Source organism: Strongylocentrotus purpuratus, unplaced genomic scaffold, assembly GCF_000002235.5.
Source record: "Strongylocentrotus purpuratus isolate Spur 01 unplaced genomic scaffold, Spur_5.0 spur5_scaffold_21, whole genome shotgun sequence".
Lineage (NCBI taxonomy): Eukaryota > Metazoa > Echinodermata > Echinoidea > Camarodonta > Strongylocentrotidae > Strongylocentrotus > Strongylocentrotus purpuratus.
This window is the reverse complement of record NW_022145607.1, coordinates 33,833,793-33,847,466: the sequence shown is the minus strand read 5'-3', so window position 1 is coordinate 33,847,466 and position 13,674 is coordinate 33,833,793. Positions and strand designations below refer to the sequence as shown.

At 38.6% G+C, this 13,674-nt stretch overlaps 1 protein-coding gene across 2 annotated transcripts; it reads left to right on the top strand.

Annotated features, from left to right (window-relative positions):
• Nucleotides 1-2,882: 2,882 nt before the first annotated feature.
• LOC115918920 (carbohydrate sulfotransferase 11-like) lies at nt 2,883-13,674 on the top strand. Of its 2 annotated transcripts, none has more exons than XM_030994571.1 (3): nt 2,883-3,396; nt 7,313-7,383; nt 10,127-13,674. In XM_030994571.1, the coding sequence occupies exons 1-3, from the start codon at nt 3,276-3,278 to the stop codon at nt 11,033-11,035; spliced, it is 1,101 nt and encodes a 366-aa protein (XP_030850431.1). In that variant the 5' UTR covers nt 2,883-3,275; the 3' UTR covers nt 11,036-13,674. The 2 variants fall into 2 exon arrangements, with proteins under 2 accessions (XP_030850431.1, XP_030850432.1); XM_030994572.1 differs by lacking the exon at nt 2,883-3,396 and adding an exon at nt 5,740-6,111.

The following is a 13,674-nucleotide window of genomic DNA, read 5'->3' as shown; positions in this document are numbered from 1 at the left end:
AGAAGCTATGTCACGTTAAGAAATCATAAAGATCAGTTGTATTATGCGTATATACATTATGATACCAGAACAAATGTTGATTATCAGAATGTCATTTTGGAATACCTCTAAACAAATACCACATTGTTTTTAGCCCGTATCAGTATTAGTATCATGCAATATAAAGCTATTATTCTTTATTTAATTCAGTATAATGCTTTTCCTCAAAAATAGTTTTGCCATTTTGTTAGGGTTGAGACGCTAAGAAATGGTTTCAAATGTACATTACACGAACCCTGAACCATTGCAAAATGATGGTGGTTCTCTCTCTCTCTCTTTACTTTAATCATGCATTATCAACTACATATAAAGCAGCAACCAAAAACTTAGGGTTATCTGAGATAGGTGAAAGTAAGAGTTAAAAAGAAAGTCATGCTAAAACGGCGCTTCACCCCCCCCCATGAAAAAAATAAAATAGATTAGTAGTCCTCCTCTCCAGCACCCCCCCCCCCCCGCTTTAATATCACATTTTCACTTGGCAGCCCAAGGGGGCCGGGGGTGGGAGGAGGGGGTTAAACCCCTAACCCCCCCCCCCCCGTAGATCTGCCCATGTTACCATATCATTCCACGACATCTTGGTCTTCCTAAATAGGGACTTTTAGATTTGCGTGGACGTGGACGTATTACGTCCTTTTAAGGCACTGGCAGTCACATGTCACGTCCTTTTAAGCACTGGCACTGCCTTAAAAGGAGGTCACACGTTTCAGTCCACGTTCCCATCGTGCAAATCTAAAGGTCCCTAATATTGATTTACTGGTCGAGGTTCATTATTTGCTAGTCATTTGAAATCACCAGATTTCAGCGGGTTAACGCTTTCACAACGAAAAACTTCTCCATGACCATGTTTCTGCCCTTGCGCGATCGCCTCCAGCTCCAGCAGACATAGCGCGGCAGCGTGCACACGTACCGCTACTAAGGGCGCAGTAGGCCTATAACCACTGCTGACGGCGGCACTGCACTGTGAGCTGAATCGGTAATAATAGGCCTACTCATAAAACAAGAAATCTTGCACGCTAATCTAAGTTCCATTTCATTTGAAAATTGAAACTCAATATCGTGTTAAAGTTATACCAGAAAAGAAAATCTTTATATTATAATTCCACGGGGGCGATTTTTAATTTTGCAATCGCCCCCGTGAGCAACCTGACGGGGGCGATTATGTAGCTCACGGGGGCGAATCGCCCACCGCCCCCGTGTATTTTGAGCGCTGGTCATAGCGATTCATCCAAATAAGAAATCCAAGTAAGAGGCATTTTGAAAGTTTTAAGAAAATTCTTTCAAATTCCAGGATATTGGGTGTTCTTTTTCAGGAAACTCTATTTAAACGAGTGGAAGCACTGGCGGTTCTGTTTTTTTAAACTGTAACAATTCTCCTTGGATCAGATATAGACCAAAAACAAGCCTCATTATCTTCAGTATACAAGTGTCATTTCGGACCTTACAGCTTTCATAGAAATCGCTTCTGGACCGTCAAAGAAAAAGTTTGAGAACCCCTAGTCTACGCATTATACACATCAGGACCAACTTGACAAAAATTTGAGGGGGGTTCGACCCCCCTCCCCCCTCCCCCCTCCCCCTCCCCCCTCCACCCCTGCGTATACGCGCCTGCATGTGCATCCCTTCCTCCTTATTCCCTTATCCATCGTTACGGTCACTACCATTTGAGTAGGGCCGGCCCCCTCCTTAATAACGACTCCAAAGCCATCAAGAATGACCCCATAATTTATAGATTACCATTCTGCCGTTCTTTGGAGGGGCCGGGCGCGGCCTTTTCAGAAGTGTTTCTACACTAACCTTTTCATGCACTCCGGCTTAACATAAACAAGCATGCTAAGATTGTTTTGAAAAGAAGCATAATTTCGACTCAGTTTCGCATAACCTAAAAATAAGAATACGGCCAGTCACCCCTCCCCCCCCCCTCTCCTCAATGCATCCGCCTTCACGCACCCCCCTTCCCTTTGTCTTTCCCTTATTCGTCGTTACTGCCATTGTCACTAATTTTTAGTGCCATTTCGTTGTCTTTCTTTCTCCCCGGCTCCTCTCTTCTTTTTCTTTCCTCTTTTTTGAACTCTCTCTTTCTTTTCTTTACTTTTTTGTTCTCTTTTCTTTTATCTTCTCCTTTTTCCCCCTTTTTTTCCTTCTTTTTTTCTTTCTCTTTTTTCCTTCTCAATTTTTTTTACTTCGCCAATAGGGGGGGCCGCGGCCGTTTCGGCCCACCCCTGGATCCGCCACTGTCTTAAGGTATTATTGGTCACAGTGGGAATAGCAGATAATTCAAGAATGTTGTACTGCCTGAAAAACATCACCAGAAGAGAAATATGTGGAGACAGAGAGAGAGAGAGAGAGAGAGTGAGGGAGAAAGAGAGAGAAGGGGGAGAGATAGAGAGAACGAGGGAGAGGCAGAGATATACAGACAGACATGCAATATCAAAAGAAGAATGAATGGAAGAACCTGCCGTGCCAATCATCATGAAAGTACAATTGCTGTTATTATTATCATTATTATCATAATTATTGAAGTTGTTATTGTTGTTGTTGCTGTTAGTATTGTTCAGTTCTAACTTATTGAGACGAAACTCATGTGCAATCTTAGTGGAGCATCAGTTAACGAATATTGAACTACATCTCCAATATTTATTTACAGTCATGTATTTCATATTATTTTATTATATACTTTTTTTTTATTAACCAATATTTAAAAAGGTGTCACAACATGGTGTTTATCAATTGAAATGGCTCCAAAAAAGGAGCGCCTGATCGATATCTACCCAACTGGTCACCGAATAGCACACCTCATTCCCTTTTCTTTGGTGGGGGGGGGGGTGAATAATAAGGATGGTAATATAAAGTGCGGGTTCTTGTAAAGCGTGCATGCCTGTCACATAACACTTGGAACTCTGGCAGCTTTTACATGTCTGACTTTACAGCTGCGCTCCCGCATTTCAAGGAATAAATTGCTGCAAGGTACCCATTATAACTACACCCGGGTCTAGTGTGGCGATTGTAGATTGATGTCTTGCCAAAGGAAGTTAGCGGTAAACTTCTCACATCTAGTGATCGTCGTCTCACTTACGGTTGGATTATAAATGCGTTTTCGCTGTATGACTTTACTATAGGTTCTGCGTGTATCGAGGTTATACATGTCGGGATGACGTAGTCTAGGTCAGAAGAGAGGGTGACGGGAAGTAATGATTACCTAGGTTCCTACAAGGCTTAATAGTGTGTCAATCGTCAGGATGCCTAGACGGAACCAACTGGTTACACTCTGCTTCTTCGTTGTATGTGCAGGTGCTGCAGTTCTTTACCTGACTCGTAATGGCAGAATAGAGGGTCATTCGACTTACAATATCGATCAAGGTAAGTTAGTAAATTAATGAATTCTAGTAATTTTCCTATAACAAGTAGGTATAGTTATCATCATCGTTGTCTTTTTGTCTCTTTTCTTAAGGGATTGACGTTCTGAAATCGTATTCTTCTTCTTAATCTAATATTTTCATAATCCCATTCGCTTCCCACGTAGTGCTTGTGTGCCCTATCCAGGTCCTTTCCTCTATGCCAGTTCCTGTCAAACTTCGAAGGTGAATTTTCCAGCATCCAATCAAGGTCACCTGGCTCTTCGTTTTCTCAAAGCACTCATGCGTAACCGTCCGGATGCCATTTTGTTGTTTGTGGTCCGTTTAAGCCTTATTGTACGGATGGAGGGCCTGGGAGGCCTCCCTTTCTTTTTGTTGGAGACTGCACCGCAGCCGCTTTGTATTTTAAACTGTCGTTTCATTATTTCTTTTCCTTAAAGGTACTATGACCCATTTGCAGGCCAAACAAATTAAAAGGTTAAAATTCCAACGGCATTTGAAAGATAATACTAATTTAGAACTTCCCTAAACAACAGAGGGCTTGAAAATGTTTTAAAGTGGGAAAATGACAACTATTACTTGTCGAATCGACTCAAGAGCTATAGAGTCAGTAAGTAATAGTCTAATTTTCAGACCATGTTACCGAAGGGTCGTACGTTTTATGCTGCGCAAAGATCCAATCATTTTAATAATGGCCATTACAAGAAGTGGGTTATTGATGTAGACAAATGCCCATGTACCCTTTACAGCTCATTTTATGTATGTTAATACCAAAGAAGAACAAAGCCAGTCAGTCAATCAATAGGGTCTGCAGTGAAGTCTAGAAAGCAAACGGGTTTCAAAAGGGACATAGTATCTTTAAGCCTGACGACCATTTTGATAACATTTTCGCCGAAATCGGATTAACCTGTAAGGTGATACATAACAATTAGTATGCGCATGTCATCAAAAAGTGCAATAATTGCATATATTCATGTACAAGCAGAAATGTAAATACAGGTTTAGATGTATTTCTTCATAAGTGGGAGATATGAATTGATACACAATTTCTTTGATATTTTTCTCAAACTAACTTGATACAAACATACAAACAAAATGTAAGCATCTAAGTTTGTTTAATTTTAGCTTCCAGTTTGATTGCAATCTTATCTGAGCCAATTGATGTAACGATAAGGTAGAACAAACGATATTTGTACTGAAAAAGGTATTATAAGAAATTAAATTTTTGGAAAAATATTAATGTTACTGACTGATATATAAAGGAACAGCCATGTCTTTTTATTCGAATTTCCAACTGTTTACTAGATTCAAATCAAGATCCAGAACATTGCTTTCGGGTAATAGTTATGTCTGGTAGAGCAGTTGCTCTGACAACTCATTGTTGCAACATTGCCTGGATGTGTTATCAACTTCCAATACCTTGCTTATGTCTCATTTTATAATTTTTAGGGAAAACAATCTTAGCAACGGTTGTGGCTGAATTTAAGCAACCATCGTTTGTCATTGCTGCTCTTTAAAAGAACCAGGGCATAACGTTGCGATTCACTCTTTCCGGACTCATAATTAGGAATCACTTCGTTTTAGAGTTTATTCCACTTAAATTTAGTGGAATCCACACAAAGTAGTAGTTTGGATTTTATATTTTCAATGCGGTTTTCACAGGATAAAAAAGTGATCTTTTATATGAAAACAAAACAGATGATTTTTTTTATTTTTCCATAATTGAGCAATTGTCTTTTGATTGCCACAATTGAACAATAAACAATAAAACCTGAATAATTACCTCAATGTGAACTAATTTGGGAAGATGAACAAATAATGCCCGTTATCATTTCTTTACGACAAGAAACTACATGTAGATTTAATGGGATAGGATGGGTCAATATCACATGAAAAAACACGATGAAATGATAACAATAATACTCTGTCTCTTGAATAAAATTGATCAGTCGTTATTATTGTTTCCGACTCTTGCCTTGCAAAAATAAACAGAAAAAGTATGAGAATTTTGGTCACTGTGAAAATGTAGTCTAATTTAGCCAGGGTATAGCCACATCACTATCAACACTGCCCTTCCCGTGGGCCCTGCACATGTTATTACTCCATCGTTGCTAGGTACACTTGGGTCAAGAGGGAATATGTGGGCAAAACACCTTGCCTAAGGATGTAAGCAGCATTGAGTAAGAGACGAACCTTTTGTATGAGAGTCAAGAGCCTTCTCCAATATACCGCAGTGCTCTATAAATAGGAACTTTTAGATTTGCGTGGACTGATACGTGTGACGTCCATTCAAGGCAGTGCATTAAAAGAACGTCGACCGTAGCAATCCCCATTGTCTTCGTGCGAATCTAAAAGTCCCTAATATGTTATTTGGATTGACGAGTCAAGAATGACCCTGAGTGACCCTATTGATGATGACGTTACAACCACTTATATACTGTTCATAGCGATGAGCTGTGCAGATGTTCATGCCAGTAATCTCTTTTATTCCGTCAGCACATCGAACTCTTGGCCTTCCACGTTTCGTTCGTTGACCCTCAACATGACATTGGGTAATGATCTTTTCCAGGTTGTCACCCTTCTCTCCTAATTTTTGTCGAAAAATACTGCAACTTGCTCTTATATATCTTCTGGCATAGGGTGACCTTCGCCCTAGTTTGGCTAATGTTTCCTGTTTGTGTTCGGAGGATATAGCAGAGAGGGAGAGAGGGAGAGAGAGGTGAATATTCTCATGCTGATAAATAACTTGTTGACATTGTTTTCTACCAAATAGTATCGGCATTCTCTTCAACCTTCATAGTGAAAGGATTTTAAACAAAAAAACCCTCCTAGTGTTCGGAGGATTTACCAGAGAGGAAGAGAGAAGAAAATATTTTCACGATTAACGACAACGTATATTCAGATTCTCCCGCCCATTTGAACATTTTTTCCAATGAATTGTCCCAAAACTTTCTAATCTTGCACATGGCATAGTCAATTTCCCCTTCGGTCGTTCATTTTTTTTTGGTTTAACTTTGTCCAATCAATTTAATCCTTTCGCATCCAAATTCGTCAAATTAAAATTAAATTCGTCATCCTCGGCTATAGAGATCACATTTATGTCTTATTTATTCAATTTTAAATGTTATCTATTTTTGTCAAGACGATATCAATTTTGTTGGCTATATTTTTATCTAGCCTCATCTCCCAAAAGCAATCTTAGCAATTATTGTTGCTGAATAACAAGTATTCGCCATTGCTGCTCTTTAATACAAACATGACATGGAGTAGCAATTTACTCTTTTGAAGCATAATTTATGAGGATTCATTTTACTGTTGATTCTACTGTTCGCAAAAAGAGATAGAAGTTAAATTTCTCACGATTAACGACGTTGTAATATCATTCTTATTTTTCAATCATCTCGCCAATGCTACTAGTAATTGAATAAACAGCATTGTCAAGTGCTAGGCTTCCTGGGAAAATTGTTGTTAAGAAATGTTAGGCTTGCAACCAGTAGATCCCGCTGGTTCCCAAACAAAATTCTGACTTACTTTCAATTACAATAAATGGCGCTATGGTATTTTTTTTCGCTTAGCGTCACATGGTAAGTAAATGATCATCGGTACCGGGCGTAAAAACTATTAAAAGAAAATTGAATTTGAACCCTAGTGCCAAAAAAATTCCCTCACTCTCTCTTCGTCATTAACTTCCTTTACCCTTTCTTTCGTACTTCTTACAGTAAAGTGCATGTGTATACCCCGATCATTGAGAAAATACCAACTGATATCGCTGAAATGACTTTCGTAGAAGTAGTAGTAATAGTAGTTTGTAGTAGTAGTAGTAGTAGTAGTAGTAGTAGTAGTAGTAAGAGTAAGAGTAGGAAGAGTATAAATTTCAACATCAATTCCAATTTTCACTTATTTATGGTCAACCTTTGCAGCTGAGGACAACATACCCCTGGAGAAGCTAATGAAGGACTCCGTTCAACGTCTCACTCAGGGCACGAATCTAGTATGTATGATACACATCGAATTTAACATAAAGTTGAGAACTGTTAATACGATTACATTGCGAAAGAAATTGGGAAAGGCTGGAAATGCAATGCATAGGAATTGCTATATAAATATATAAATATATATATATACATATACTATAAGTTTTTTTGTTTTTTGTGTTAAATTATCGAAAAATAAAGCGTATTCTTGCTGTTAAGCCCCACTGCACTACTTATAGCTACCTGCGCCCTCTGCGCATTTGAAGAGCAGCCACTTTCAGCGGACCATGACATTCATTCAAACTGAGGATAACAAGAAAGTTCAAAATTATTTTTCATCCAACCAGAACTCAACTTTCTCTTTGAGCACATCGCAAAAAGGGCAAAAATCTATTATGTGGCGTCACCTGTGCATGGATGGCGAAAAGCGAACTGAATCACTGTAACCCTCGGGTCTCTCCTCCCGGTATAACTGATTAGGGGTGTGCAGGTTGAGCATGTCACCGGGGTTACCCACCTACTCTTATACAAAAAGTGCAGTAGGTACTTAACGTGCAAAGGTGGTGACTCTCCTCTACACAGGGCCTCCATGTAACGTCTTATCCGAGGGACGGAGTGTATTCCATTTAACATAGCCTGCATCTATGAAACAAGGGGAGGGGCACGTTCACACACAAGGCAGACTGAGCCAGCTCATCTAAAACTGTTGTGGAAGAAATAATTAAATGAAAATTTAATTTGTTTAGGTCTTGTTGATAATATTGACTGAATATTTGAACAGTTCGGAATCTTAAAAGTGCCGACAAGATGACGAAATAGATTGGGACAAACAGACGAGACGACGAGTTGTTGAAACTCTACAAGTTGACTTGTTGTTCAGGACGAGAGGAAGAAATGTCGCCATGGTGACAACACTGGAAATCGATTTAAGGTTGAAGTGGGTAGGGGGAACTCCGATGTATTTTTTCCTCCACAACCAAGGCTGTTTAAAAATCAATATCTTTGGGTAAGGATAATGGTCACCTGGTATATGACTCACCTTTCGGCAGACAAGCGAAGAAAAGGGTGGAGCCATATTATATGGTGGTAAACTACCCCAAAAAGATTTGCAGAGTTCCAACAACTCGTTGCCTTGTATTATTGTCCTAAATATTGACTTGCCGAGCTCAAAAAACTCATCTTCTCGTCTTTTAACTTGTCTTCTCGTCTTCTTGTCCTACATTACGTCGTCATCTCGTCGGCACTTTTAACCTTCGGTAAAAACATACGTATCATTGCAGTCCTAGTAATGACCAGTCACAAGATATTCTTTCTTTTTCAATTTTGGAATTCGATTTTTTTTTTCTCGTTTTACTATCTATATGAGCAAAGCGAACCTTAAGTGGGGAGATTTGTCAGACGTGAACATTTTTATCTTCTTTGATATCGCAACTTCTCCCAAATCGTACCGCATTCGGATCGTATAGTTTGAAGCGGACGTAAATCTAATTTATTTATTGCATGTTTCCTCGGTTTGGAGCCACAATGACGTTATGTAATACACTGTTGGTCATAAAGGTGCAATAATTTTTTAAAACCCCGATTTATGGAAAGATTTTAACAATGATTTATTCCTACTAGATCTAGATAGTAATATACATTCTTTGATTTTATTGAATAATAATTTGTGAGTGTTAGTTTTGCGTGAATGCTATTAACGCATGTGTATGCTACTCTGCTAATCTACTAGAGGACCTACGTCCTTAAGTCATAACTGGCAGCAATGAGGAATAATGCCTCATAAAAGGGCACTAATAAAGCATATCGACACAGTTTTGATCCTGGGGACTCACAGTAACGAGGCCATTGCTTAGCCACTGAATCACGACTATACGCAGCGGGGGCTAGGGTACGTCGCCGCCCCCACAAATAAAAAAAACAAAGAAAATGCAATTAATTGTCAATAATTCATTGCATTTTGCCCCAAGCCCTAAGATAAAAGAATCACCTATGTGGGCATGCCTTGACCCATAATGCATTGTCCTACAGAGAAATTGTTAATGTTTGAGACCGGGGGGAAATGCAATGAATGATTGAAAATTTATTGATTTTTTTTGGGGGCGGCGACGTACCCTAGCCCCCCCCCCCCCCCCCCCCCCCCTGCGTACAGTCATAATTCAGTGGTTAAGCAATGGCCCCGTTGCTGTGAGCCCCTAGGAGCAAAACTGTTTCGATATGCTTTATTTATGAATAAATCGTTGTTAAAATCTTTATATAAATCGGGGTAAAAAAAACAATTCCTCCATGATGACCAACAGTGTATATTTCCACAAAAAGTTGACGCCTTTCTATCTCCCAACAGTTCGTTCATTTGTGCAGAATTTATATATTATACCTGTGATGGTGTCACCAGCTGTGGCCTTACGCCGATTTAGTCCCTATTCTAAAAGCCTCATGTAAATCACCTTTCCGCTGTCCATACCATGTGAATTTCATGCCTCATAGACAGAGAGCTATTGAGGCGGTGGGAGAAAGAGGGAGCAAGCCCAAGTCGTTGCTCAAAAAGTCCCGTTCACGTGATCCCGGTTTTATAAAGAAGACATATCCATTATTACTGACAAATATGTTATCACATGTCATCATGTTTTATTTACTTAAGTTGTAACAAAGGATGTTATGACGCTCATAAAAATATGTAGTCAACCTACTCTAATTTTAAAATTGGGGTACAATATGTATTTTTGAAATCGTTATTTTGATTTTCCATTTCCTCAATTCTAGGATAACCCTTCTAGCAGGAAAGTTGAGGCAGATCATCAACTTATATCCATCCTTCAGCAGCGGAAGGCACGGTTGAAAGAACAGTGCGCCCTCATGAGAGAAACTCATCAGATCCAAGATGTAGCCTTACATCCACCAGAACAACTCATCGTTAACGAAGAACATCGAATCATCTACTGTAACGTACCTAAAGTGGCCTGTACCAATTGGAAGACCGTTTTTCTGGAGTTAGGAGGCTTTGCGCATCTCAATACTTCAGGCAAATACCATCTCGGTCCCAATGCAAAAGGAAGACTCTATCTTGATTACCTTCACCAGTACAACATCAGCCAGAGGCGATTCATGCTACAAAACTACACGAAGTTCGTCTTCGTGAGACATCCCTTCACTCGGATTCTTTCCGCTTTCCGAAACAAGCTCGCTCCGAATATTTCTTTCTTTTTTCGGCATGGAGACGAAAAGGAGCAATGGGTTTCAAAATATGGAAAACAGATTATAAAGAGTTACCGCGGCAACTCGGAAGCCCGCCGTGTTAGCTCAAACTGGAAACAAGAATACGATCTTACTTTTTCAGAATTTATTCGGTTTCTGGTGGATGCCGATACAGATTCCTACAACAAACACTGGTCTGATATCTATTCCATGTGCCTACCTTGCGATATCGACTATGACATCATTGGCAAATACGAGACAATAAACGAAGATGCCGACTTTGTTCTTCGACTTGCAAACATTGATCCAGACATTACATTTCCCAAACCAAATCTGTCTTCTATGACAAACAGTTCTGACCCAACGTTGGCCGATAAATTTTACCGGGATGTACCTAGGTCACTTGTGTACAAACTTGCTATGCTGTATGCTGCCGATTTTAACTTATTTGGCTATCATGTTGATCCGTATATATAAGCCTGATGTGAAATGAGAAAACAAATACAATTTGTATCATTATCTTCACTAGGTTTTGATAAAGTTGTTCGGGTACTCGTCAGGATGGATCAGCTAATACGGCGTCCTCATGTCAGAGGACCTGTGATATTCTTTTCTCAATCGGGCATCGTCCTACGTCTTGTTAAAAACAAACAAGCAAATAAATTGATAATGCTTTCGTGGTTTGATGTATTTGTTTGCGCTGTATTTTATAGAGTCTGATGATATTAAATACTGATCATGAAATAATAATGCCAAAGAAACTGTCTGGAATGACCTAGGACCGGTTGGTCTTGTAAAACCGTAGTGATGCTGTTTGCTACGAGGTTTTAGATTAGAATAATCAAAATGAAAGAGAAAAATTACTCAATTCTTGCTGTAAATAACATATCAGAAGAACAGTTCAGTGAAAGTTTGATCAAATTCCGATAAAAAATGAGAAAGTTATGAATTTTTGAAGTCAAACACAATTTGCACACAATACTGTGATGTACTTTGCAAGCGACTCTCCGCTTTGCATTATACAGAAAATTGCATATACTTTCATTTTCGTCGTTATTAATGACGTATTAGATTTCTTTTTGCATACAGGGGTTGTATAGAAACATATTTTCAATAGTTATATTTAGTATGCAGGTATAATTGACAGCTTTCTAGAAGTAAAATGCAATTTTCTGATTGTTTTAGTACAGAGCAAATGCGACGTTTCTTGCGAGCTCCTCTCCAGTTTTCATGAACTTTCATTCCCTTCATTTTTTATGAAGATATAGTTTTTTCCATACAGGGATTTTATAGAAACTCATTTGCAATAAATATATTTAGGGTGCAGGTATGATTGACATTTTTTTCTAGAAGGAAAGTCTAATTTTCAGATTTGTTTAGTGCATACCAAACGGAACGAGAGCTTGCAAGATACGTCACAGAGTTGCCAAATTGAGTTTGATTTAATCGCAACTTTGAAAACCCATTCACTGACCTGGCCTATTTTTCTGCATCTATCAAACCCAACTTGATATCTGGATGGACTTCCCCTTTTAGAAACTCCACCAATAATGAGAGCTCCATTGCTTTAATACAGCAAGCCGAAGGTGACGTGATCCCCAAATGTGTACGCCGGCCGGCAGCAGATATTTGATTAATCGTAGGATGGCAAGTGAAGATTTAAATGCAAGCTATGCGATAAGTCTTATAGTGTGTATTACTGTTACTCGTATCAAAGTTTAGTATTCAGTTCTCCATTATATTTCGATGGCACATACATGTACTATTGAGCAACAAACTTCAATACCGTGAGTATGCGTTGGATTGTTACGATTTTATTGTATAACTAGGATACCCAATATATCCTAATGCTAACCTTAAACTCGTTGAAATCCTAAACCCTAAACGTGACCCGAACTCTACTTCAAATCCTAAATCACATATTGTACTACTATAAATAGGTCTTTGATCAGCATTGATATCTAATTAAGTGTATTCATTATTGAGAATATGAGTAATTATTGGATGGTCGACGGTTCGTTTAAAGCGTAGCTTGTATCCTTTCTCAGTTCCTATGATTAAAGATTTTCGCCGCCCGGCAGGTGCGCCCACGTTATAGTTGAACAGACGTCTTTTCAGTTTTGTTAGTGCGCCATCTTCGTCTTGCAGCAGGTGAGGGATTTAGTTTCCTTTGGACTGCTGAGAGAGTAGTCTGATGATGAAGAAAAAAATAATGATGATGAAGAAAATATTAATAATAATCACCAACAGCAATATTAACAATTATAATAATAATGATTAATATATTGCTCAAAACTAGTCAGCATCATCATCATCGTCATCACTAAGGTAATGATGATAATGAAGATGATGGTGATGATGATGATGATGATGATAATAATTATGATGATGATGATGATACAAATTATGATAACAAGGATGTTATTGATGATGGGAATGATGGTGATACTGATAAATTTGATAATGATGAAAATTATGATGATAATTACATTACAAAAAAACTTCTCGACTAAAACAAACTTTCGCTCACTCGCAGTAGTCGTCTGCGAATTTTACTCCTGTTAATCTAATATATCCGGACCCGAATCATTATTACATCTTGGAACCAAATACATTTGTAAGAAAATAAATACATATTCACTCGATTCATAATTATCGTATGGCATGATACGGCGACCAGAATGTACATGTTTGTATGTATTATCCCTGAGGAGCCATTAGGTTTGGTCATACCCGAACGGCTGAAGACAACTTCACGCAATTTGTATGCTTAATTTAGAAGTCGATGATTTTATGTTTTCACCAGCAAAACATTATCCGGAAAAAAATCATGAAATCAATGAACGAAAAAAAATTAATCATACGCAAGCTAGTACGTTGCGGATGGATGGAGACGAATTAGATGAAGAAAAAACGCAACTAAAACAGAACAGATTATTAGAAATTGGGCTATGGCAACTAGCAAGATCCGTGGAACGCAGGAATAGGCGCAGGAATAATTTCCACAGTCCCAGGAGTCTCTACTATTATCAAGTTATCAAGTTATGCGAATAAAATTGAATAAAAAACGTTATAATTAGTTGTAATTATTCATAATAAATGTTGATTTATAGTGA

Excerpts from the sequence above, each read along its gene's own strand:
- LOC115918920 (XM_030994571.1), top strand. The coding sequence starts at position 3,276 with ATGCCTAGACGGAACCAACTGGTTACACTCTGCTTCTTCGTTGTATGT. Across the intron at positions 3,397-7,312 it reads GACTTACAATATCGATCAAG|CTGAGGACAACATACCCCTG; the intron begins GTAAGTTAGTAA and ends CAACCTTTGCAG. Across the intron at positions 7,384-10,126 it reads TCACTCAGGGCACGAATCTA|GATAACCCTTCTAGCAGGAA; the intron begins GTATGTATGATA and ends CCTCAATTCTAG.